The sequence below is a fragment of the Centruroides vittatus genome, unplaced genomic scaffold (assembly GCF_030686945.1).
Source record: "Centruroides vittatus isolate TY-2023 unplaced genomic scaffold, ASM3068694v2 scaffold_2569, whole genome shotgun sequence".
In the NCBI taxonomy this organism is placed as follows: domain Eukaryota; kingdom Metazoa; phylum Arthropoda; class Arachnida; order Scorpiones; family Buthidae; genus Centruroides; species Centruroides vittatus.
The window spans coordinates 1,734,053-1,761,974 of NW_027122690.1; the positions used below are offsets into that span (position 1 = coordinate 1,734,053).

The following is a 27,922-nucleotide window of genomic DNA, read 5'->3' on the forward strand; positions in this document are numbered from 1 at the left end:
AAGAATGGAATGCCGTACGTATATATAGGTAATGCCTGCATCATCGGCCTAGCATAAAAGAAAAGATATGCCTGGTGTATTAAGTAGAGAAAGAGGTAAAAAAAAATGACGTATTTATTATCGTAATAGTTTTTATTCATTTCTTCCCGACGCGAATATTTTAAACCAATCGAGAAACGCGTAACACCATTAAACGGTCGTTTTTTCCGATTACACAGTTCGTTTCCGAACTGACGGGATCGGCGATGACGTAATAGGCGACGAATTGGCGGATCTGCCTTTTACGATAAACTCACGTGGCGCCATCTAGTATAGGTGAGGAATATAGCAAAGAAAAGGAAAATTAATTCCTCTCGGTAAAATTGGAATTTTTTTTGACAACCGTTTGCCGTAAGAAAATTTAATAAGGTAATTTACAATATTAACATACTATAAGCTAATTAACTATGGTTTTATTTAAACGTTTATGTAATTTAATGAGTTTTATCAATTATATTTTTGTTGGAGTTCACAAATGGGCTCGACAGAAGGAAGGAAATTAATGTTTGAATTTTTTTCCCTCGAACTTCCCTCAAACTGATTAAAGAGTTGAAATAATTAAATTTTGACGTAAATTTCTGCAAAATTTAACCGATATTATGTAATTTATTTAAATATTTTTCAAATTTGTTTGTTTTCGTAGGGATATTTTGCATTTTAAATATATCTATCTGTTAATTTTTCCCTCTTGATAAAGTTGATTTTCCCCTAATTTTTTCCCTTTCCCCCCTGTGATAAAAGTTTGGGGAAAAGAAACTTTTAATAAAACAAATAAATTTTTATAATTAATTTTCCAGTGGAATTTCATGAGTCATTTGCAGAAGGTTCTGGATGAATTTATTGTCTGATTAATTACAATCATCACATTTAAGCAAATAAAAAGAGAACAAATTTAAATGATTCTGATTTAAAAAGCTTGTAATTTTGAAATATTGGCTTACGTGTTGTTAAAGAATCAATATTTGATAATTAAGTACGCATTCGATATGCACACAAATAAATAGGTCGAAAGTTAACTGATTTAAAACTTTTGATCGATTACTTAAAATATTGATCGCCTCTACGATGAGAAATCAATCAAATTGATAATTGATTTACATATCAATTGTTTAAGTTCAAATCAAAGCTAATGTTAATGGAATCTGATTAAAATAAGATAATGAAAAGGATATATAGGCTTGTCTGAATTTCTGTATTGTTACGGTTGTCAAAAATCGGTATTGTATTCATAGTGGATGTTTGGATTAACGTTGGTTTTTATTGTCGAATTAATCGATGGTCATTCCAAAATGTAAAACTGTAAGGAGAGAAATCTGTGAGGTTTGGCGGGACACCAACTGACTCGTACAGTAGTACTTTTTAAATACAGGAACTAAACTGTACCATAAACATAACTTGACCCTGACAATAATGCCTATGCCTTGCTTCGGAACTTGGCCCCAGCAGGCATATCGAGTAATGTTTATGGCCGTCTATCACTGCATATAGATAGAACAAAGTCACACCCACAAATTTATAAAAAGCAATTGCGTCCCAGTTCTAAAACAAAAGAAATGACCTACAATTCACAAAATTATTATCAGGTTGCCTTGAGTAGTTTTGTGGACAAAATAAAGGGGTTAATGATAAATAAATGCTTTATCTGTCATCTCAAACAATGACATTTTGGATCCGTGGCAGGAAGATTTTTACCATTGTAAATCTATCCCAGAGGAACAAATCTGTATTTAAAATATTCTTTTCAAGCTATACCTAAAAGAACATGGAATATCTCAAGGGCCTATCAGTAATACTTTTTATATATTAACAAAGTTTTAACCTTATTATTTTAGTGTAAAAGGTATACTTTATTCATGTGAACTACAATTATGTTGTACAACTGCAGCACACATACCAACAATTGATTCCAAATAACAATCAATAAAATATTCATGGGCAAACCTAACTGAGGTTATCTTTTCCAGAACAAAAATAGTCTGTGTTCACTCCTGCAAAATTTGAGGATTCCATATAGTTACTCAGACCCTTCTAGGAGGAATTTCAGTCCCATTTCACATAGATATTAAATTCCTTGGGATAATCCTAGATAGATAAGTGTTCTTACTTTGAATCCCATGATTTTTATTTTAAAAAATGGGCAACTGGACTATGAATATCCTAAAAAACTATACCTTTCTTGGAGAACCAACCTCTAAACTGTTAGGAAAGTATATATACATTGATTCTCTTAAAACTTAATTGAGAGTGTCATATATAGATTGGCATGCTTATTAAACTTATGTCTGTTTGGATTCAACATATCATACTGGAATATGCCTCCACATAGGACTGTTTCAAACTGCACTCATTCCTAGTCTGTATGTGAAGACAATGGAACTACCTTCATTACTGAGATGTTTTATTATCATCTGAACTCTAACTCTATACTGTCTTAATTTTATCATTTAACTTATCATCAATAACAACCTGAAAAGAGGAAGTACTATTGAATTGATTGAGAGTTGTCTGTGCAAAATTAATATACAGTTATCTTTTACATGAAGAACCTACAGCCAGCTTCCTATTTATAATTGGGTATACTGTTAACATTTGGTACATTGGTTAAAGTATATCACTTTAACCAATAAAAATTTGCAGATGGCAGTTCATTTTGAACCAAGCTACTTGGGGACAATAAGCAATTCAAATCAGTTTTTGCCTTTAGTAGAACAATTTTAAACATTAAGTTGCATTACCATATGAACACTGTTTATTAACTTATACTTTGTACACTTGATTGATTCCCAAACTTCTTTGAGCCACCACCCCCTTGGTTCCATAAGCTTATACCCAACATCCCATTTTACATTGTGTGAGAAAGGTTTGGAAGTATTCTTAAAATCTTGTCTATGAACTTTGTCACTTTGTGTCCGTATTATACATTGTTCTTATCTGCAAACTATTAAATGCAATGTTTCTTCTTACCTGTTTTAATGAAGGAAAAGGAAAGATTGTCAGTAACCCACCTGTAGTCACTGTATGGTCAAGACTCTGACTCCCAGAGACCAATACAAGGGTGGGCAAGATGGGCGGATGCCTGCAGAGGCAGATTTCTAGGGATGGCAAAATTGGCCAAAGAAAATAAAAATAAAATATTTTTAATTTCAGATAATCAATTATTTTACTTTTTGGAAATAAATAATTAAATGTGTGAGATCCAAGCCCTCAGATCTTTTGATTAAAATTACACTGTGCCTATATTTAAAAAGGGTGGCAAATAACTATCTTGACCAGGATGGCATAATTGCTAGGTTGGCCTCTACTGACTCCAGCCTTTCTCTTGCCTCTTTTTGCACCCTAGGTTTATTCACCACCCTCCAGGGAGTAGTAGCATCCACTTTGGAAACCATTTCTCTGACTTATCTGAAAACTAGCCTGGTTTGGTTACTCTTTGGTCTATCAAGACTGCTATATTCAGAATATGAGTAACAATAATAATTATTTTGTATAAAAGAACAAAGCACAAACATTCTTTTAAATTAACATTTAAAAAAATGTTGTTTCTGTTCTTTCAAATACTTATTTTTGTTTACATTTTTGAAAAGACGCACTGAATTTAGATAATTCTAAATAAAAACATAATTAATAATAATAATGCATATTAGTATTATTCAATATATTTTATCATTATGTATCATGTTTTAGCATGGTCTTCTTGCATAAGAAGTAAATAAATCAATACAGTTGAATTTGAAAAAATTCTTAAAATGGTGCCATACAAATTTCATATTTATCTTTATCTTTTATGGGTGTTGATATTGATTAGATTAACTTAAAATGATTGACTATCATAATTATCACCTTAAATTCCAATTAACATTGAACAAAGTACTATACAAATTATCTTAGATGCTAATTTTTTTAGATTTGACTAAATTCTTAGCATGAATAGTGTGCTGTAACTGGAATTTGTAATTTAAGTTCATATGACTATTCTGAACAATATAGAACCAAAATTTAAATATATTTATTTATCTTTTTCTAAAGGTACATTATCAGTTGTAGCAATAAATAGTTTAAATATAAAGCCTATAAAATTTATCAGATATATATTAAAATAATCAGTATATTTTTATAGTACAGTAAAACCTGTGAAAGCTGAAGTTACATGGGTCTTTATAAACTTTCTGACTTAGGCTGGAACAAGAAATACTTCAAAATGCAAACACACTTTTTGTTTATCAATTTTAAGTCTATATGTAGTATTTAGTTCATTTTTTGAAATGATCCAAAATGAAAAGGGTGAAGAAAATAAAATGTGTATATATATTCTCTTTTATATATTCACAAACAAAAACCAGTTGTTCTAAGTGTAAAAAACATCTTTGTTTCACTGAAAGTATAGACCAGTGATGGCAAACCTTTTTCCAAAAGGGAATTCAAGAATTTATTAACTCTAAATCATGGGTCAAATATTTACTAATAATAATAATAAATGCTTACAAAATCTACTTTATATAACTTTTTAATCTATACGATAAAGATGATAACAAATGCTATATAAATGATATGATTATAATGGAAACAAAGGATGGATAAACTAAAGGATAGATATTTAAATTAACTAAAGGATGGATATTTCATTTAATACAAAATCTGTTGTTTGTTTGTTTGGTAATTTTTCTATCTGAGATTCATAATTGAGATTCATAATTTTATGATAGTTTTAGGACCTGCTTTCACATTATATATGCAAAGTTTTGAAATCTATCAGATATTTTTTTTTATAGTTTATAAAAATTAATTTTCTAAATATTCAATTTAGATACTGGTACCTTTAAAATTGTCATGTGGATTACAGTTTGACATTACAGGTATAGACTTTTAGACACATCTTCAGTAGTTTATTTGCTCAAAGTTTACACTCTTGAGGCATTTGTATTTTTCTTAATTAATGGTAAAGTATTCAACATTTTTAGTAATTTATTTTTTCCTACATTGGGAAATCGGAAGCAATCTTCTTGCTATTTTAAAACCAAACTGGACTCAGTCAGGAACACAAATGTGTAAAATATAATATAAATGTAGAACACACAATCAAGCTGTTTTTTCTTCTTTACGCTGAAAATTTTTTGTATTGAAGTATAGCCAATGGAAGAAATCTTTTATAACATTTATTCTACTTAAATGTATAAAAGTCTGATAATATCTAAATCTGAGAAATTATTCAGCTTGAATAAATTATGATTCAAAATATTGCTGAAAAATTATTGATCTTTGGATAAGATAAAATTAAATATTTATCTTTGGAACATAGTTAGAAATATTTATTCTTATACATATATATTTCTTTAAAATTATATGTGATATGATATTAAAGAGAGAAGTTCAAGCTGACACACATGACAAAACTGTGTTAGTGACATCAAGCAAACTAAGTAAGAAGTTTTGGTTTCCAATAATCAAAGAAATGCTTTGCATCTAAGTATTTTCTAATGCAGTGATTCTCAAAGTGGCATCAATTTTTTTTTCAAATATTTTATAAATTTACTATGGATTCATGTTTAGAAATAATTGAAATAAAAAATATATAAAATAATTTTTACTTAAATAAATTGCACACATAAATAATAAAAACAATATAAATATTTTAATACGAGCCTAATATTCATAAATTTGTGTGCTATTGGGGAATCCCCCAAGTTCCACTCTCAGCCTAAACTATGATAGAACAACATTGTCATTTGGAACGGTGTTGCTAGCAGCGTTGCGTCTGTAGGCAAGTCAAGTTAGAAATACAGTAGAGTGTGATTATCCAAAAACCGATCAACCGAAAGCTTTTCAGTCAGCAAATTTAAATTTCCACTAGTGCTGTGGCACTGCAATATTTGGCTGTGTCTTGGGCTACTCCAATATTATTTTAGTTGGTATGCGTTTTTAGCTGGCAGCACTGGAGCGACCATGAGAGGGTACTTAACCCCCTCCCTCTGGGATGTTTTCCTACACATAGTCATACTTCGGGGGTTCTTTGAAATTTTTAAGTGCAAAAGGGGGGTTGCGGACCAAAAAGTTTGAGAAACACTGTTCTAATCGGTTAGAATATATTGGGGATACTATAGATTACCAGCTATGGAATTTCAGATCTTTGGGTATACAGTAGAGAACCGAAAATCGGAATCGATTGGGGTTGTTCAGATTAGTGATTTGTTCCAATTACCGATTATGTACGAATAAATATATTAACCTGTCCGATGTTCAAATTTTTCTCCGTTGCGTGTCACTTCGTGTTGAATTTTCGTCGATTTTTAAGCCTAACGAAAATTTTTATAATAATCATCGAGGCTATCGTATCGTTAAAAATTATTTCTGCATTTTGTACAAACAAAATAAATATATTGAAGAATATAAAAACTTGAAAATTATACTTTAGAAGTAAATTTAGTATCAAAAACGTTCGATTCAGCACGACACAGTCCGACTGAAAATCATTTTGATTACCGGCGATTCCGATTACCGGGGTTCCGATTAACAAGTCTCTACTGTATATCTGAACTCAGGAGACCGAGACAAGTTCAATGATACCCTACTTTTGGACCGGAGACAAAAAATAAAAAAGTTATCATACTTTTTTCCAGCGATCGCACAATGATAGGGAGTCGCGTCGCTCTCTCCGCTAAGTTCGCCTCGCTATCGTGATTGGGAATCGCGTTGCTTGCCATTAAAATTGCATTTAGTAGACATTTCCCCCCCCTTTTTTTTACTTTGTTCAAGAACTACAGTGAATCAATAACTAGTGACGTTTAGCACATGGCGACCTGCCGGCGGCTCCCCTCCGGGAGGTCAGTCGGGAGCACGAACAGTGGGAACGACCACCATGTTTGCTGCCATAAGTAACATTAACCAAAATGGCAATCGCGCGATGATCGGAAGTCGCGTCGCTCTCTTTGCTCTTGTATTGCGTGTTTAACCCTCCTGGAGATGACCATAGTTCGACGTCATGGTTTGCAGATTTTACCGCAAGATGGTAGTACTAGCAACTATGGTGCCATCTTCATGAGAGCATTAAAAAAGTATGATAACTTTTTTATTTTTCGTCTCCAGTCTAAAAATAGGGTACCGTTGAACTCGTCTCGGTCCCCTGAGTTTAAATATATAATCAAAGTCCTGAAATTCCATAGGTGGTAATCTATAGTACACCCAATATATTTTTTCCCCTTTATAAGATGGACAATTCCTCAAAAATTTCTATGATTTTTCAGCTCTAAGAAACTCCTAAAAGCTGGAACAGTTCAACAAACACAAATGTTTTTACTTGCTACTTCCAACACTGATGTTTAATAGCTAAATAGAAGAAGAAAAATGTTTTTAGCCACTTTAGTGGTCTCTAAAACATACCAGCTAATTTAAAAGGCATAAAAAAGTTTTTGTAACCTGAGGAGGGCCACTAAAGCAGTCAAAAATATTTTTCTTCGATTTGTCTATTAAATATCAATGCCAGAAGTAACAAGTGTATGTTTTTGATCCATCAGGAGTCATTCCTGTGTTTTCTAGAGCAGAAAGCTGATATTCTAACAGTTCAGCCATCTATCCTAAGGGGCTGTCCATAAATGATGTCCACACTGAAAAGTGGGGACGGGGTTATGACAAGTCAGACGAGGGGAATTAAACTTCAAAAGACATTTGTTTTATTTCATAAAATTTTATATGGTTTATGCATTTTATTATTCATTAAGTAATAAAGATTTTGAAGGGAGTCGAGTTTTGTTGGACGTCCAAAGAGGGGAGAGGGTTACAGAAACTTGGACAAACTAAGACAATTGGGAGGAGTAAAAATTTCAAGAAAAATGTGGACATACTTTATAAATAGCCCCTAATGGGTTAGAGGTAACCTTCAAGCAAACATCCACAACTGGTTAATAATCCAAATTTATTAAAATCCCCAAAAAATTCAGCATACAGCTAACTATTAATGTTAACTGAAAATGTTTGTTTTTTTATGTTTTTTGAAAATGTCAATGTTAATTATAATTTTTGCTAAGTGCTTTAACCTGCTAATTTTTTTGTTTTATACTTGATGTAATGCCAAAAGATAAATTTTTACTTTAATTGTCATTACTATGATATCATATATTTAATTTTTGAGAAGTGGAATGTTCATATTTTTATAATGGATGGTATTGTGCAAATACCAATTAATTAGTAAAGCATTGAAAAAAGTTGTAATGGAATTTAGAGTTCAAAAATGTATAATCTTGAATATAGGCAAAGATAAAATGTTTTATAATTGAATAATCACAAAACCAGACCTATTATATATAATTTTAAAATTTATAAAAATATGTCCCCAGGTGCTACAAGAAAAGGAGTGTAGCCAGGGCACTGCCCTGGGGTCCATGAGCTTTAGGGGTGCATCAGAGGGGGAAAAATTTTAAAAATTGTTTCTTTTCTGAATATTTTTCCCAAATAATGAAATAACTTTGGTAATGGGCTAACATTTATACTAGATTATTTTTCTACTTCAATATATTTATTTGTATAAGCAAGTTCTCTGAAAGGGGAGCCCCAAAATAGTCTTTACACCGACAGCTCTTCATTTCTCTCGGGCCCTGGATGACCATTTAATTGAGCCATCAGAGAGCCACTTTGCATTATTTATTTGCAAAGTTAGTCTGAGAAAAGTATGAAAAGTTTGATACTCATTTCATTGTAAATAGATGGTAAGAATATACCTTTGATGTTATGTACACTACTACTAACATATGCAAGTTTTTACTTTCCCAGCTCTGTTATATTTAACAGAGAGAAAGTATGGTGATCAGTCAAAAAATGATCCTTTCCCAGATTTTTTCACTTTTGGACTTGAGCCCTTGAAACGTTGAGAAATGCAAAAAAATTTGGGTTTTTTTCTGTACGTATGGATTAGTGTGTGGGGCATGATTTTGTTCACCCTTTTTGAAGCCTGCTTTTTGTGGAAAATTTCTGAAATTTTGCAGGGAGGTTTGTATATTAGGAGATTTGATTCTATTATATTTTGGTGGTTAAAGATCGATGGGATAGGGAGATAAAAGGGTTGTGTGTCATATCTTGAGTAGGGTTGGACTTAATGACAATTTTACTCATTAGCATTTACAATTTTTTATAAAATCCATCCCTACCCTCAAAATTAAGCTTTTTGCCATTTCATAATAGTTAAAATATAGTTTTTTAAAATAAAATATCATAACAGATTGCATTACCAAATGTTGCCAGGAAATTAAGCAACTCATTGCTAGATTTTTTTAAAACAGTAGAATAACCTACTAAAAAAAAACTGAAACTGTAAATATTTGGTGTTTTTATTTTTACAAGTTTTAAAATATTTTTAATTTAAAATCTGTTAAGCTGATTTAGTTACAGTTTCAACTATTGATATTACCAAGAAAATAGTTTTTTTTTTTTCCATTTAATATAATTTGTGATGATTATGTATTGACTACTTAAAAAGATTTTTAAAATATTCTGAGTCATGTATATGAAATAACAGATCATGATGTATAATGATGATTCTTATGTAGTATAAAAATTTTATAGGCTCATTCTGATATGGTAAAAAAAACATGAACTGCTGAAATTCAATTACCATATTCACATACTGGAAGTGAATGGAAACACAGCTAACAGCTACAGGTTTTAAAAATGAGAATAGAGAGTGGACCAAAATATTTTATTGTGGAATGCAAATATATAACATTTTAAAAAATGGTCAGGTCACTATGACTTGAAGCAAGTAATTAATGGTTAATCAAATAATTATCTTTATAAAGGTCAAGCCTTAAGTCAGATTGGATTGATTAGACCTTATGTTCCAGGTGACCTCTATATGAAGTTATAACCTCCACGAGGAGAAGAAATTTTCATTTTAAAGCAGGAATTATTCTATTTTGTAAAAGTATAGATTTTAGTATTAATAATATGCTGAATGTGAAGTTTTTGCCAATTTAGTTTGTTCTTAATGATCCAATTGGGTCATACATTTGCTAAGACTAGTTATGTCCTTATGTACAAGGAGATAACTGATATATGCTATAAGTAACATGTTAAAAAAAAAATTCATAATTTAACTAGGTCTTAAAATTATCTTCAAATGTAATCAAAATTTTGTTAACCAAGCAAAGTTTCAATGATTACAGAAGCAAAATTCACTATAAGTAGGACAGCTATGTCTTACTTATAGTGCATAGCTTATATTTATAACTATTATTTCTCTACGGAACAATTAGCAATGTTAAGAAATTTTAGTATAAATTCCTACTCTTTTAAGAAATTATTTTATTGTCATAACCTTCCATTCCTGTCTCAATGATTAAACTAATTAGGGGCTATCCATAAATTACATCTGCTTTTTTTTACTCTCCTTTCCTCTCTTTTCACAGTTTATCCAAGTTTCCATAACCTCCTTCCATCTTTGGATATCCAACAAAACTTGACCCCTCTTAAAACCTTTATCACTTTATGAATAATAGATACCATACATAGAAATGAAACATACATGGAATTTTGAAATAAATATAATAAAATGCATGAACTGTATAAAATTTAATGAAATAAATGGACGTCCATTGAAGCTCAACCCCTGTTCTTTCCCTTGTCTAACTTTGTCTGACCTGTCTTAACCCTTCCCTCCTTTCCAGTGTGGACATCATTTATGAACAGCTCCTTATCAGTGTTTTAATTTGCTCAAGAATGATTTGCTTTCTTTCTTAGAATGATGTGAATTTTACTTACTCTACATAATCTGTTAGAAAATAAGCTGTTGGCCAATATATTGATATATTATTGAATCTGGCATTGTTTTTTAGATTTTGTAACCAAAAAATTGTTGGATTAAAATGCTGTAATGATTTATTTCAAATATTTTTCTAATTAATATATAATCAAAATAAGTTATTCTTAACTAGAGAGAAATAATGACCAAAACTATTATATTGCAGTTGGAATGTCTTGGGTATCTTATAGGTCATGTGAGAATAAATAAAAATAAATAGTGATTGAAGATCATATATTGATTACAAAATCTTCAATCATTATTTTTCATTACCTTTGCCTCCTTGTTGGAAGTGGATAACTTATAAGGCTGGCTGTCTCAAACATTTTACATCAATCAGGTAAAATACACAGATATATATTTTACCTGACTGATAGGCACAAAGTAAAGTAATTTACCAATTTAATATTTTAATCACTAAAATTTTTAGTTTTATATTTTATGCTTGATCATAATTTATAATTTTTTGTTTCATTTTTCTTTTAACTTTACAGTAATGTTTGTGTTTGTACGAAATTCAAGATCTGAAGCTTTCTGATTTAAAATATAAATTACATGGTTATAGAACCTAAGCATATTAATCAGATTCTTCTTTTACAGATTATTTCATAGTAATATCTTTTATCATATTTATTATTATTTCCTTGGGAATGTAATTACAATAAAAGGTCAAAATCTAAAAGTTGTAAATTAAGAAAAATTTTTAAATTTGAGAAATATTGTGAAATAGATAGAGCAAACGTTGAATATTTATACAGTTACTAGATAATCATTTCTTTTTCTATCAAGGATCAAATTAATGAAATAATTAGCTTGCGAAAATTAAATACCGTAATTAATATTATATATTTACTAAATAAATCAAAAATAATGATTTTGGAATTTAATAAATTATAAGTTTTATATATTTATATTACTGTTGCTTTATTGTAAACAATTTTAATTTAGATAGAATTTATTTCATTCTCGAATTACTGTCTTCTATATTTATTAAGTATCTAATAAACACTGTTTGTAAAATATTGTTTCTTGGTCTATTTACAACTATCTAATATTCAAGTAAATATTTGTGATGACTTGTTAAATAATTAGTTTTAGAAAACAAGAAAAAATTAATCTTTAAGCATAAATCAAAAATTATGTTATTCTAATCACTTGTCAGCTGAGGATGATTTGAAATATAGCTAAAATGCTACTCAATATTTAGATTTTAGGATTAAACAACTGTTTATTTATTTGTTCTAATATTTTAACATTTTGTTAATAATGCAATAAAATTTGAATAAAATGGAAACCTGTGTAAAACAGAAAAATAATTTGGTACTCTGCATTTCTGTTTTATACAGGTTTAACAGTAATAATAATTTTACTGATAATTTTAAACATTTAAAATGGAGATTGAGTTACTTAAAAAATATTAGTTTTCAGTTTAATTTATAGTAGTAATAGCTTTTGAATGTATATAAAATATGTAAAATTACTTTATTTTTGGATAAAATTAAATCTAGAAATAATTTAAACAAGTAAAATGGCAAGGCTGTATCCGGGACAAGACTATGTCTCGGAGACTCACTACTAAGCAGGATCACTTCGATGCTCACGGCAGGTCTCGTTTTCATTCTCCAATCATCTTTGGTATCGCTGGTTTTGAGTGCAATCATTCAAACTTCGCCGGCCACAGCAACGACCATGAAGTCATCCACAAAGCATTTTTAGTGAAATTAGCCTATCAAATGTTGAAATTTCTCTCTGTTGCATGATGCCCCAGGTTGAATTTTTGTCAATGCAAAAATTTCCCATTTTTGAAAAAAATAATGGTGGCTATTGTATCATTCGCAATTTTTATTTTTATTTTGCACAAACAAAATATATAATGTATTTTACAGACTATAAGACGCACTTTTTTCTTTGAAAAATTTCCTCCAAAATTCAGGTGCGTCTTATAGTCCGTAGTGTCTTATAGGTATTTTTTTTTAAAAATTGCTTAAAAATTAAGGTGCATCATATAGTCTGTAAAATACAGTATATTAATTAACGTAAAAAGAAAAAAATAATTATATTTCGGAAGTTAGTTTTAATATAAAATTATAACAACATGCCATCTAGTTTCAAAAAGTTCTGATGATGAAACGAGATATCTCCAGTCAATTGGTGAAGGTTAGCATGTGGCGACCAGAATATGTGGAGAATAATACGGGACAGGTAAATGGGATTTTTTTCAAAGATTTGTTTGTCAAAATTTGATTTCACAATATTTGTATTTCCAACTTACCAACGAGCAACACATGCGCAAATCTCGCACTACTGCCTATTTGTAGAGTGTGTCGTCATTTTGTATTTTATTGTGTTTTGGTTCTCAATCCCCTGACTACCTACAAGTCTGGTTTTTTTTTATGCATGCATGATTTGGGCACCTAATACTCTGTGTCAAATTTCAACTCCTGACATGTACTGTACTCCTTCATACCTCTAAGTTGGTAAGACCTCAGGTGGTACGATTTTATAAACAAGACATAGTCTTGTCAAAAATCAGGATTGAAACAAAGAAATTAAATTTTAATGTAGTTTTAAATGAATTAGATTTTTAATATAGGCCTAGTTTTTTTAATAATAGTTTTTAACACAGTTTTAATATGTTCATAAATTTTACATTTATATCAATATGTCATAAGTTTAGATATTCAAATGTATTTATTCAGACTTAGATGTTTGTATGATTTAGATAGAATTCAAATTTATATAATAATAATAAAAAATTGCTCTAGGCTATTACAGTCAAACGTTTCATGCCATTTGACTTTAATCCAATTCATGTTTAATTAATTGACAAGACATTTTGGTTTTGTTTAAAGGATTATATTTTATAAATTGAAACTTAATTTTAAAATATCATCACTAATTAAATAATTTTGTGAATTATTCTGAATAGTTTTATGATTTATTATAGATTTATAAATATATATATATTATATTTGTTGTTAAATATAGCCTAATATATTAACATGAATGACAATGAAGTTAAGTTCATAATATTTTTAATAGAAAATGGCAGATGATACATCAGCAATAGAGCAAGAAATTCCGGAAGATCAAGAAGAATGTACCAATTATAAACCTCCACCCGAGAAATCATTAAAAGAAATTGTTGCAGCTGACGAAGGAGATGAAAGCCTTCGAAAATATAAAGAAGCATTGTTGGGACAAGCAACAAAAGATATTATTATTGTTGGTTAGTAAATCAAAGATAAAATTACGTAACTTAAGAGCATAAGTTATATTTAAAAGATCATTTTTTCATACTGTTAATTAAAGAGAGAAATTGAGCCCTCTGTATAATTATAAATTTAAATATAGGTTGAGTATAGAGATAAATTTTCAAATAAATCATAAGCATTGTAAAATCATCTACAATAAGATTTGAATCTTATTGTAGATTTTCTATCTATTGCTTATTTATTTTAAATAGAAAAACATTTATTAAAATTTTGTATATCTATATAAACAATTTAATCTTGTTCATATAAATTATTTATAAAGATAGTTAATTTTTAATTAAACAAACAATTTATCAAAATGTTTTATAAGTGAGTGAGTGACTGCTAAAATTTAAAATCATTTTGTAGTTCAGAATTTGAGTTGTAGAATAATAATCATTCTAATTTTAAAAACTAACAAGATAGGATTTTGTGAAGTCTTTAATATATGGTCATATTAAGTATTTTTTAATGATTTTGTAGAAACTTGCAATAAATGAACGAAGCTAAATTATTTTTATAAATATTTAATAAACTTTATGACTATGGCTAAATTTTAATGTAGTAGTAGTAGTTTATTTGAAAAAATGGATAAATTAAATTATTTATGAAAGCTTGTTTATAAAAAATTTGATGAAAAACTTTAAAAATGACCAAAAATCATAAAAAGTAGTGAGGTTGAGGCCAAAGTTTTAAACACAAAAACGTGTACGTCGGATGTTCAGTGCTGCTTTCCTGTAAGCCTAGAAGTTTGACAATGGTGTTTGGAAAGTCAGTGGAATCGTGCTCGACATTCCAAACACCATTGTCAAACTTCTAGGCTATTCAGGAAAGCAGCGCTGAACGTCTGACATGCACGTTTTTGCATTTAAAACTTCAGCCTCAACCTTGCTATTAACTCAAAATAATCTTTTCTTATGACAGCTACTAAAGTTTTGAGTGTTTTTTATATCTTTCCTTTAGTTAAGTTTTCATCAGAACTGTCATCACAATTATAATTACATGATGTAGCAAAGCTATTTTACATAGATAAGGAAGTAATAAGCCTGTTTTTTTTTGTTGTTGTTGTTGTTGTTGTTGTTGTTTGCTGTTTTCTTCAGTTTATTGAATATATTTTTTATGACAATACAGTTTCTTGAATATGACATTTTAGGGCATTTTTCTATCTGGGATAATTTTGCATGGAAGATTTTTATTGCTAATAAATTGTCTATAATTTAGATTAGATTATTTATTCCATGAAGTAAAAAAAAAATTCTTGAAGGAGAATACAGTTATCAATATAGGTTAAAATAAACTTGTTGACAAAATAACAATTAATAAATTATTTATAAAGTTTGATAATAAATACTAAATTTTTATACATATTTAGTACAATAGTAAACTTTTATATTTATAATAATTTGTTTAGCCATATCTTTACTAGTGAACTAATTACTTTATCTATATCTCATTCATCTGACATTTATTTGTTCAGTTACAGCCTTCTTGTTTGCTTTGAATGTCAATGTGTTTTTTTATTAAAGTCCACAATCAGTGTGACAGGTGGTCTTTATTCACTACAACTTTTATTAAGAGAATGAATAAAATATGTAAAAAGAAATGTGCTATTTTACACAGGGTTTTAGTGATCATAGAGGAATATGTATAATTTTTGTGCTATCTTTTAACACTGTGCATCTGTGAGTCAAAAGTAGATTAATTGGATAATTGCCATAGTTTTAAAAGGGAAAATAAGACAGTATACTGTTGGGGAGAGATTTTATTCAAAAATTTTATAGCATGCAGAGTGTATTTTAAGAAAATTATACATTAATTGCTATAAATCTTTAATTTCACTACCAAACACAAGACTGTCAGTTTTTCCCAGATGAAAAATAGCCCAAGTCTACAAAATAAAAATTTAAGAAAATCCATATATTTATTATACTAAGGAGATTTTTTTTTGTTCCCTAAACATCATTTAGATTTGAACAAATTAGGTGTTGATAGATAGAGATGGATATGCAGATGTGCAACAAGCTTTTTATCAGTTTTTTAGATCCAGTTATCTGTAATGAAGATATCAGGTATCAAAATTTCTTATCCTATCATTTTGTATAGGGAATTGATAAGTGACTCTTTGCATCATTGAGATTTTGTAACAGTTCAATGTCAGTTTCATTGAATGGTTAGTCAGTAGGACTTGGCCAGAAAAAGTTGTATTATATTGGAATTACTGCCCTAAATGTGACATAAAAATAAATTTAGTAATTCATATTTGTAGTTGGTGTTGGGAAAATGAATATATTTCGTGGAGTCCAGATTACAAGTAACTTTTCATAGACAGTAAATTTCAATTTTTAATTTTAAATTAAGTTTTTCTATTTGATGACTTATTCTGCAGGTATCACATGCTGGTTTTAATAAATATTTTGTTTATATAAGAACATAGACACAATCTCAAAAAGTACAAATTATTTGTACAAAATAAAGATTTGTTTCACTTTAAAAGGTAAACAATAAGTGAGCTATATTTGATAAAATACACACCTCTCCACACTGGGATATATGTAAAACAGACACAGAACCAACTTCTGGTGCATATAATAGAAAAAACAAACGTTTTCCAACTCCTTCAGAGTTCTTCAGGTGTATTGTTTTAAAAATTTTTATGAATAGGCATTAGTTTTGATAACATTCCATCGGGTAACCATTCAGTCACACAGTCACACCTGAAGAACAACTCAGAAGGAGTTGGAAACATCTGTGCAGTGTTCATTTTTTTATATTATATGCACCAGAAGTTGGTTGTATATTTGATAAATTTATATAGTTAGTATAATCTAACAAATACAGTTAAAATTACAGAATCCTACTAACATTACTTGACAATGATTAGCTTTGATTAGAGTCTCTTACTCTATTCAGGAGAAATGGTTTGTTGAGAAAACATTCAAATCAGGAATTTGTCCTTTTCAGGAAACTGGTTGTCAGGAAAATATACCAAACTGTAATGCTAATGTTACTTTTCTGGCTGTTGTGTGTACTGTACATAATAAGGGAAAATATTGGAATCATGTCAAATTTGATTTTTCAAGTTTTTTGCAAACCTCAATATTTTGAGACTGAACCCAAAAAGTAAAAAAAAAACCAGAAAATTCCATGTGTGTTGGCATCTATTTCATCTAATATCTCAGGATATGATGAAGATTAAGAAGTGAAATTTGCACAGTAGCTTGAATGTAAGGGCATTGATGCTATTAAATTTTAGTTATAAGAGGTCAAGGGGGTGGGGGGAGAAAGAGGGTGATCACATGTCACATCTTGCATGGGGTCGGACTTAACAAAGTTACTTGTTAGGATTTACAGTGTTTTATAAAACTCATCTCTACTCTCAAAATTAAGTCTTTTGCTATTTTATAATAATTAAAAATTAATAAAGTTTTTATAACAAAATCTCATAACAGATGGTGCCACATAAAATTTTATTTATTTTGATTAATAATACGAAAGTTATTTTTAAAATAAAATCTCATAAAAGCTGGGAAAGTTATGCAACTTGTTGCTAAATTTTATTTTTAAAAAAATACTTCAAAATTTGATGAAAACTGCATATATTTTATATTAAAGCATAATCTTCACTGAAGAAAATTGCATGAACAATCAAGCATGCCAAATATATATATAATTTCTGGACAAGCTTTAGCAGTTACCTACAAAAAATGGAACAAAGTTAAAAAACGATTGGTTTTGAAGTTTTTCATCAGATATTCTTATCTAAACATATAATAAAAAAATTTTATTTTTACTAATGAACATTTATTATGTTAGGATTTTTCAAATGTAAATTATGATGATCATTTAAAAAAAAAATTTTCAGATATTAAAAAAGAAAATTATTAATGTATGTATAATCGGAGTATCAAATACCTTGTATATTTTCTTGTTAAATGATTTCAAAAAATTTGTTCATTTGTTTTTTTTCTAATTCATTTCTTTTAAAGTATGTAAATCTGTTTAAACTACAGTATATAATATAATCTATTGAAAATATATCTATATTTCTTTTTACTACATATACAGTAGAGCGTCGATTATCCGACCCCGTTCAACTGTCACATCAGTTAACCGACTGCATTCTAGTCGGCAAATTCAAGTGTCCGACAGTGATGTGGCGGTACAATATTTGGCTATGTCTTGGCTAGTTTAATATTATTTTTGTTAAATGTTTGCATGTTTTAGCTGGCAACATTGGCTCGACCATGAAAGGGAGGCCAGTATTTAAACCAGGCTTAATTTTCAATTTTTTTCTTTATTTTTGTATTTATTTTGTGCAAAATAAAGAAATAATTTTTAACGATACAATAGCGACGATTATTATTTAAAAAAATTTTGTTAGGCTTAACATCAATGAAAATTCAATGCGAAGTAGGTTAATAGCTATATACTAATATACTAATTACATGGGATATAATATACTATACTAATAATGTATTTTTTCATACTTTTCGGTTATCCGTTTTTTCAGTCATCCGACCAACCCCAGTCCCCAATTGAGTCGGATAATCGATGCTCTACTGTATATAGAGAATAAAAGGAAATATAGAAAACTATATTTTTGAGTTTTTGTTTCTGTATTAACTGGATTAGTTGCATAGATATAATTGTATAATTACTAAGGCAAGACAGATTAGACAAATATTAAAAACTGTTTAAGTTTCTTTGATAAAAAAAAAAATAAAACCTAATTTTTTTTTTACATAACTTATTAACCAAATGCTGTTATTTGATCAATAAGTTTAAATTATATAATTATAAAGAAATGAAAATCTCATATTTCTATTTTGAATATTTGTTTAGGTCTTTTATAACTAAACCACAGCTGTCTTGCAAATATAAATAAATTTGTGCAAAAGTAACCTTGAAAACAGCAAGAATTTACTAACTTTTAACATTTTTGGACATTTCAGGTCTATTATTATAAAATTTTAGTTAAAACCCAACATCAAAAACATCCAATAATAATTCAATATCATTTTATATAATTTTGTTTTTTACATTAGTTAAGCATTTGAGAAAAGAAGAAATATAGTTTGAACAAATTTAACTGAACATTAATAAAAAGATTAAATATGATACTACGTAATAAAACTTCTATGGAAATGTAGAGAATAATTTTATGTCGATATAGGGGGAAAAATGAAAAAGACTAAATGGTGGCTGCAGAATAATAGTAAAGAATCAAAATAAATAATAGAAAACAAAATTTAATCAAATCAATTGAAAAAAGGAAAAGAAAACTGGATGGTACGTGTATTAAAAGGAGATAAATTGATGAGGAAATGTCAGAATATTAAGAGAAAATGTTCAGGCAGGAAAAGGAGATCCTTAGAGATTATTTAAATGTGATGGTACACAGAAATGAAAAGGGTTTGCTATAAGAAAACATTAAATCAGATATATCTAGATCAGCTATACATTGATGATTGTATAAATTTTGTATTTTTTAAGTATTAGATTAAGTCATTTTTATATTTATATATATATATATATATATATATATATATATATATGAGCTTCATATATTTTAATAAATCTATTTGCATTTGCCAGGATATTTATCTTGGCAAACAGATTTGTCAGGATATTTCTAAAGTCTTGATTTCTTTAACAAACAACTGGGTAAAAAATTATTATTATTTTTTGTTTGTATCAATTATTCATATAATGATCATAATAGTTTTTATTTAAATTAATTATATTTAATCAAAATATTGAATGAGTTTATAATTTGTTTAATCAAAACTTACTAAACAATAACAAGTTTTGGTACAATAATTGAATTACTTTCTGTATTGGAGTAAAAATTTATTAATTTCTTTACATATCAATATACCACATTAAGTGAAGTTTAGATTAGAAAGAGTAATCTGAACTGATTTTGTCATTAGATATTTCACCCAAGAATAAAAGGCAATTACAGATTATCTAACTATCTCCTTCTCAGCACTGTTTAAATCAATTAATAAATAAACACACCTGTTTTATATTCGTTGAGCTTATTGTTTTATTCCGAACATTTTCAGCCTACTATAATAGGCCATCTTCAGGCTTTTCATTTTTTTTTTTTTGAACAAAAAATGAAAAGCCTGAAGATGGCCTATTATAGTAGGCTGAAAATGTTCGGAATAAAACAATAAGCTCAGCGAATATAAAACAGGTGTGTTTATTAATTAATTATAGATTATTTTTTAAAAACTTTATGAATATGTAAAAGTTTTTATGTACCAAATACAATATAAAAAATATACTGTACATTATCTAGAGAGAGGTGCTAGGTGTAACTTTTCCCACTGAGATTTTTACTGTGAACATGAGCTTTTATTATAACTACATTATAAACTTTAAATTCACTCTCCTTATAAAATGTATGAGTTTTTAACAGATGCTAAAACATCAGTTTTCTGGTTGGCTTAATCTGGTCAAGTCATATTCCCGGACTATTGACTTTTACGCTTGTATCTCAGCTGAATTGATGATACAGCAGAAATGGGAAGTTGTTGTTTTTAAATGAAGTTAAACTAAAAATAAATTAATCAGAGCAAATAAACATTGTGTGTGTGTGATTAATATTGAGTTGTAGATAATACTCATTTAATTAACAATATCATTGTTTTTGTAAATATATTTTTTGATTTTTGCCATAAATCAGTAGTTTTTTGAAACAATCTGTAAGTAAGAAATGCTAAAAAATAAATAATTTGCAAATGACAGCCTCCTGTTACTTCCAGTTTCATTGCATTTGAGAAGATATCTGCCAATTTTTTACATACTGTGCATACAATAAAGCTTTCTAATTGATCAAGTCTAGTGAAAAAGATAAAGGTTTAGATTGATCACAGTTACTGAGGTGTGTAAAATTAAGATTATTCCAGTATTGATACTAGATTATAAGTTTGTCTATTGCAGACAACTTTCTTGAATTCTGTGCCTGTCTAGAGTAGTTTTCATGTAAGGTCTATGTGATTCTTGTGCATTTTATTCTGGAACTTAGGCCAAGAGTTGAGTTAGCTCCCATGGATCAGGCAGGATAAGGTTAAAGAAGTGAAATGATAATTATGTTTTATAATTCTTACATAAAATGTTACTATTATTATTTTATTATACCCATCGAAAATTTCCTGAAGATTTGTTCTTGGATCCATCCAATATTTATGTAGTTTTTTATTTTCATTTCTTTTATAACCACTGCTCTAAACAATCTCTATTTAGTTCAGATTAGTGAAAGTGCATTCACAAATACACTTACTATATTTATTTATACTGTATTTATAAATTTTTTAAAAATTAATGTAACAAAACAGTTTGAAATTAAAATTTTTATCTTGTTAGAAGCTGTCTTATTAATGATTACTTTGAAGTAATTTGTGTTATAGTACAAAAATTACAATTGTATGTATTATTTCTTATTCCTGTTTAGAAGAGAAACAACTATTAAAAAATACTAGTTCATTATAAAATAGATTTTGTTGTATAAGGTTGGTTGTGAATTTGAGAAGAAAACAAAATATTTAATTGGGATTTTTATTAAATAAATGATATTTTTTGAAAAATAAATTAATAAAAATCTTAGTTTTAGTATATGAGTTAATAAAATTTAAATTATTTGAAATGTCTTTCTATTTATTTGATAATCTAGCTGAACTTTTTGTTGAATTTTGAATTGTATAAGTATACAATTCAAAATTTCATAAATTAATTGAATGTTTTCTTATTCATTAAAAGCAACTAGTTCAAAAAAAGGTTTCTGAATCATTACTATTGATTTAGAAGGAAGTCTGTAATGGAAATTGTAAAATTAAAAATATATATTAAAAAATTTAACTAATTTACATGGAATATGATTCTAATTGATCAGAGTTTTATCTATATTGTAAAATATGTGATTCTGAATTTATTTAAATAACTTTTAAATATAACATCAATTTTATAAAATATAATAAAAGCTTTTACTCTGTATTATTTATATGGAATTTAATAATAATGCAAAAACAAAAATTCTAATTTGAGAAATCTATTTGCCAAGCAAAAAGTATTGAATTAAATTTGTAAGAAATTTGAAGTATTTTTTTCCTTCTATAATTAAGTAAATGTTTAATTTCCTGAGCTTTCATTTGTTTTGTTCATTATACTTCTTGTATTATTTAATGATTTTTTGAAAATGTAAAACAAGCATTATTATTATTATTATTAAATTTAATAATAATGTTTATTTGTAATAGATCCTAGTACTCCCAAGCATGTTTTGGTGAAAAAGCTAGCCTTGATTGTTGAAGGCAGGCCGGATATCGAGCTTGATTTGTCAGGTATGTTACAAGCAATTTTGATACTATTAAATAAGCATGTTATAAGTAAATTTTTTTATTTGAAAAACATTAGAAGGTTTTTAGCAAATTTAATTAATCTAAAATAAAACAGCTAAATTAATTTTATTAGTTATTTTGTATTCTTCTTGGAGATAATCTTACAGTAATTGTAAGACTGAGGAACCCTTATGACAAACCTCAGTCCAGGCTAGAGCTTAAATTGCACAGTACTTAACATGTTTCATATAACTGATCTCAGGAACCTGGATATTTTGGGAGTTATAGTTTCAGATCTAAATTTGACATCTGTAGGTATAATTCAGGTAATTATTGATCAAATCCATTATCATCACAGTAGAAACTTATTTTAACTGTGTAGATGTTCTGATATTCTATAGAGCGAGAAAAATTATATTTTTTTTTTGTTGAAATTGTACCCCTTTTAGATTGTTTTTTAAGACACTCTGAAGTGTTGATATTGAAGTGGATGTGAAAAAGTCTACGAAGTGTTGGTATTAGACACTAGTGCAAGTTTTTATTTTTATTAAAAATAAGTGTGGATGAATGAAATCATTTTCAAAACAATTAATAAATATGTTGTTAAAATTTATGTATTTAATTATTATATGAGTATCCCTTGTATAACATGGTAGTTATGTTCTGAAAAAGTGCCATGTTATGCAAATTTGTTCTATACAAAACAAAGGACTAGTGCAAAACATAGGGTTTATATTCCAGAAGTTAGTAAAAGTATACATTTCTTTTTTGTTACTAAGAGAAATATGTTTATTAAAGCAACCGATAATTAACTATTGCAATTAAGCACGGTAACACACTAATCATGTGACATTAATCATGGTTTTTTTTTTCATTTATACTATAATAAATAAAACCTAATGAGATGGCTGAATAACACACCTACAGGTCATTGTTATGTAAAAATTTTGTAATTTCTGGGATTAGTATACTCTGAAATCTTGATTAATCAGCTTTTTTGGATAATTCTTGTTATACTGTATATGTAATAATAGGCTAAAGCTGGGCTTCCCTAACTGTTTAATTTACACATCGTAAAATGGATAATTTTATTCAAATAAATAGAAAACGTGTTGAAGACTCAGGAAAGAGTAGAAAAGAAACTGTAGAAAAATGAAAAAGTACAGAAAATATGATGACCAATATTTAGATTTTGGATTTACCTACATTAGCAAAGGAAATGTGGAACTACCCCAATGTGTTTTTTGTCATAAGGTGCTGGCAGCTGAAAGTATGCTACCTAATAAATTGAAACGTCATTTAGAAACAACTCACAGTAATTTAAAGGAAAACCGCAAGATTTTTTTGCAAGAAAATTGTGAGAACTAAAACATCAGTCGACAACCTTGTTTTCCAGAGCATCTATTCCCTCCAAAGCACTGCTTACCTCTTAAAGGTCACTCACCATATTGCCAAATGCAAGAAACCACACACGATTGCTGAAGATCTTACTTTACCTGTAGCAATTAATATGGTATCAGCAATGATTGGAGAATCGACAGCTAAAGAAATAAAAAATATTTTGCTTTTTAACAATACAGTTAGTCGTTGCATTCATGACATAGCTGACGACATTAATGAGAAAATTGTGGAAAACTTTCTGGTTTATTTGCCATTCAACTGGATGAAGTGAGACAGTAATAATGACGCTCGATTAATATGTTATGTGCGGTACATGAAAGAAACAAATGTATGTGAAGATTTGTTATTTTGCAAAAAATGACAGATACTGGGAAGGCTAGTGATTTCTTTGCAATCATAGATTCATACATGGAAGAAAATAACATTCAATGGGAGAACTGTGTTAGTGTGTGTACGGATGGAGCTCGTACAATGTCAGGGCAGTATGGAGGACTTCAAGCTCTCATTAAAACCAAGGCTCCAAATGCAAAATGGACACATTGCATCATACATAGGGAGGCCCTGGCTACAAAAAATATTTCACCTGAATTACATTTTGTGATGGATATAATTATTAACATGGTAAACTTTATAAAAGCAAGACTTGTAAAGACAAGATTTTTCTAAATGCTTTGTGAAGATTTGGGTGCTGTGCATACATCTTTATTATTGGGACTCTCGTTGGTTGTCGAGAGGTAACATACTCTCACATTTATACGAATTAAAAAATGAGTTGTACACATATTTATTGATAGAATCACATCATGATGCAGAAAAGTTTAAAGATACTGACTTCTTAATAAAACTGGCATATCTTTGCAACATATTTGAGAAATTAAATGTCTTTAATAAATCGCTGCAGAGAAACGAAATGCATATACTGCAACTGGCTAATAAAATTGCAGCGTCTAAAAAGAAGTTGCTGTTGTGGAAAATAAAAATAGAAGAGGAGCAAGGAAATACTGACTGTTTTCCTGTTTTAAATGGCTTTCTGCAAGAAAAATCTATTCAAAATCTGGAGCTGAGTTTGCAATTGATATTTATCCAACATTTATCAACATTAAGCACCCATTTTGATACATATTTTCCAAAGAATCTAGATCAGTACGACTGGATTAGAGACCCATTCCAATTGACTCCATCCCCATCTACACTTTCAACAAGTCAAGGAAGAACAGCTGTTAGAACTATCGGTACTACAGCTTTGAAGGTTCTTTTTATTGTTTACTACGTCGTACTTGTGTGAAACTGGCTTTTCTACAGTTGCATTAATTAAGTCGAAATACAGGTCACAAATAAATTTAGAAAAAGAAATGAGAGTAGTGTTTTCAAAACTTCAGCCCTGATTTGAGAACTTATGCTCAGAAAAGTAAGCTCATCCTTCTCATTAATTGTACTCGTTAGGTTTTCTAATAAATAACAATTATTAAGATTCTATATTCTTTGGAGTTTTCTTTAAATAATAAAGTAAATTTAATGTCTGCTAGAGCTAACGCAGGTATCTTCTTTTAGAAGGGCGTCGCAAAAAATTACAGCCGCAAAGGGAGTCGCAGTATAAAAATGATTGGGAACCCCTGGGCTAAAGAATAAAAATTTAATTAGAATTAAATGTATAAATATGAAAAAATGAATACCTCTTTCATACATGAAGTCAATTGCAGCAAACATGTTAAGCAAATGAAAAATTAATGAATTGATAAATATTAAAAATAATTAGTAAAATAGAATGTTAACTAGTATTTTTTTAAATATTTTTTTTTTCTGTTATATTCCAGAAAATTCCATCAATATTGAATTAAATATAATGGTGCATTAAAAGTATCAAACATTATTTAAATAATAATTGTTAACATTCATTTTTTAGGTGATTTAGAAACATTGAAGAAGAAAACCTTTGTCATTAAAGAGGGTATTCAGTATCGTATACGAATAGACTTTTATGTCCAAAGAGAGATTGTAACAGGCCTCAAGTATGTGCAGAAAATTTTTAGACATGGAATCCAATGTGAGTAGAAAACTTTATTTAAAATTTTATATATTTATTCTTCAAGCTTACATTGCCAATTCATTCAGGTGACAGCATTTCGAATATGGTTGGAAGCTATGCTCCCAAGAAAGAAATACAGTCTTATACCACGCCATTGGAAGATATGCCATCCGGGATGCTGGCAAGAGGAAATTACACAGTGAAATCACTCTTCACGGACGACGACAAAAGTGAACATTTGAAATGGGAGTGGAGTTTTGAAATCAAAAAAGAGTGGAATGATTGAGGGTGGTTTATGGCACGGACTCTCTTATCTCCTTTCTAAACATTGAATCTGTTAGATTAAAAAAAGCCAGAATAATGGCAGTATTATGTAAATTTATTTTTCTTTCCTTACTGAGCTAGATATTTTCCATTTACAGGAAATGAATATGCAATGAATGATGTGGTAGCTCAAATCATGTTTTGTGCCTTATGCTTTCAGAATGGCTAATTTGGCATTTATGATCTTACTACAAAGCAATCACATGTTGCTCTTCATGCACAATTGTGGTGGTGCTAAGCTTCTGGTTTGTCAAAGTGTGAAATGGTTTGCCATGTGACATTTACTCAATGTTAAAAGCCAAACTGAATGATACTTCCGGACTTCTTCCTAAATAAAGTGCAATGAATCTGTGCAACAAATCTAATTGGAAGTTAATATGCTTCCAGTACATTTCTTAAAAATTAAAAGATCATTTTTCTACTAATTCATATGATTGTGAAATAATAAAAAATACAAACAAAAAAGTGTCTTTTTTTTTAATATGATAAATGATTACAATCTAATTCTTTTATCAGATCCATATATTTAAAGTCTAAATTGATTATCAGATTTCAGGTAAAACATTACATTGTTGTTTTTATAAATTTGTTTAAATTAAAGCACACATATTTCACAATTTTGTAATGCCTTAATGATGCATATCATTTCTAAACAATCTTGTAGATGTACAGTACCGTACAGTACATAAATGCAATATATGTGTATGTCTGATTTGAAAAATAAAATTTGTCAATTCATTTTTGCCTTGTACAGGTGATTCCCAAATGTTTACCAAATAATATGTTGAGAATGAGACTTATTTTAAAAAATCATATTAAAAAAAAATAGCACGAGGCAATTAACATTCCTTTATAATTTTGTTGCATTAAAATAATGATTTTAAAGTGTCAAATGCAAACTATATTATTTATGAATAGCTAATTTTGTATTTATACTAATCGTAAGGTCAATATTGAAAATCTGAGTTTTTCATTGTTAAACTATCTTTTAAAAATTTTGATTTTATATACAGAAAAATATTTCAAAATGTAAAATCTTACTTTTAGCCATTATGATGATAAAGTTAATATTCAATGAAAGATTTGTGATCCACTTCAACTGCATTTCAGTCCTGTAGACACTATCATCTGAGATATAGACCTAATTTTTGATAGACAAGCTGTTCTCTGCTTGTATAAGTTTTCATTATCTTGTTACAAATAAACTGGTGAAACTGTTCTTTGTTTATATATATTTAATAAGCTTATACACACATTATGTTCAACTTAATGCTAGTTAAAGACAAACATGCCATTTTCATAAAATGTTTTGACGTTTCCAATTTTGATTTTTATAGTTCAAAAATGTTTAAAAATTTTCTATTTAGTAAAAATTGTCCTACCATAAAACTCGAATCTAGTTTAAGTTAGATTATTTTCTGCACTGGAGCATGGACCGGAACTTCACATCCCATTTTTTCTAGCTGATTTTATCGTAAATCAGATGCACACATAATAATCAGAATCATGCCAGTTGTGATTGATGATTGAAATGATTGTGTGCTGTAGTCTACAGAAAATTCATTCAATAAATATTGAACATTAATATTACTTGATTGTTGTTGGATATAACTCATCTTCTTTTAAATTACATTTAATAAAGTTGTGCATAAACAAGTAATGATTAGTAACATAAAAATGAACACTAATTGCAAAGTAAATATTAACTAATGAAATAGAAAACTACATATGAAAGCTTGGTCAAGAGAGA

The 27,922-nt window shown here is 28.5% G+C and overlaps 1 protein-coding gene across 2 annotated transcripts; it reads left to right on the forward strand.

Moving 5' to 3' along the window:
• Positions 1–27,391, forward strand: RhoGDI (rho GDP-dissociation inhibitor). Of its 2 annotated transcripts, none has more exons than XM_067285442.1 (5): positions 1–95; positions 13,865–14,051; positions 22,341–22,424; positions 25,726–25,866; positions 25,935–27,391. In XM_067285442.1, the coding sequence occupies exons 2-5, from the start codon at positions 13,868–13,870 to the stop codon at positions 26,132–26,134; spliced, it is 609 nt and encodes a 202-aa protein (XP_067141543.1). In that variant the 5' UTR covers positions 1–95; positions 13,865–13,867; the 3' UTR covers positions 26,135–27,391. The 2 variants fall into 2 exon arrangements, with proteins under 2 accessions (XP_067141543.1, XP_067141542.1); XM_067285441.1 differs by lacking the exon at positions 1–95 and adding an exon at positions 261–408.
• Positions 27,392–27,922: the final 531 nt, after the last annotated feature.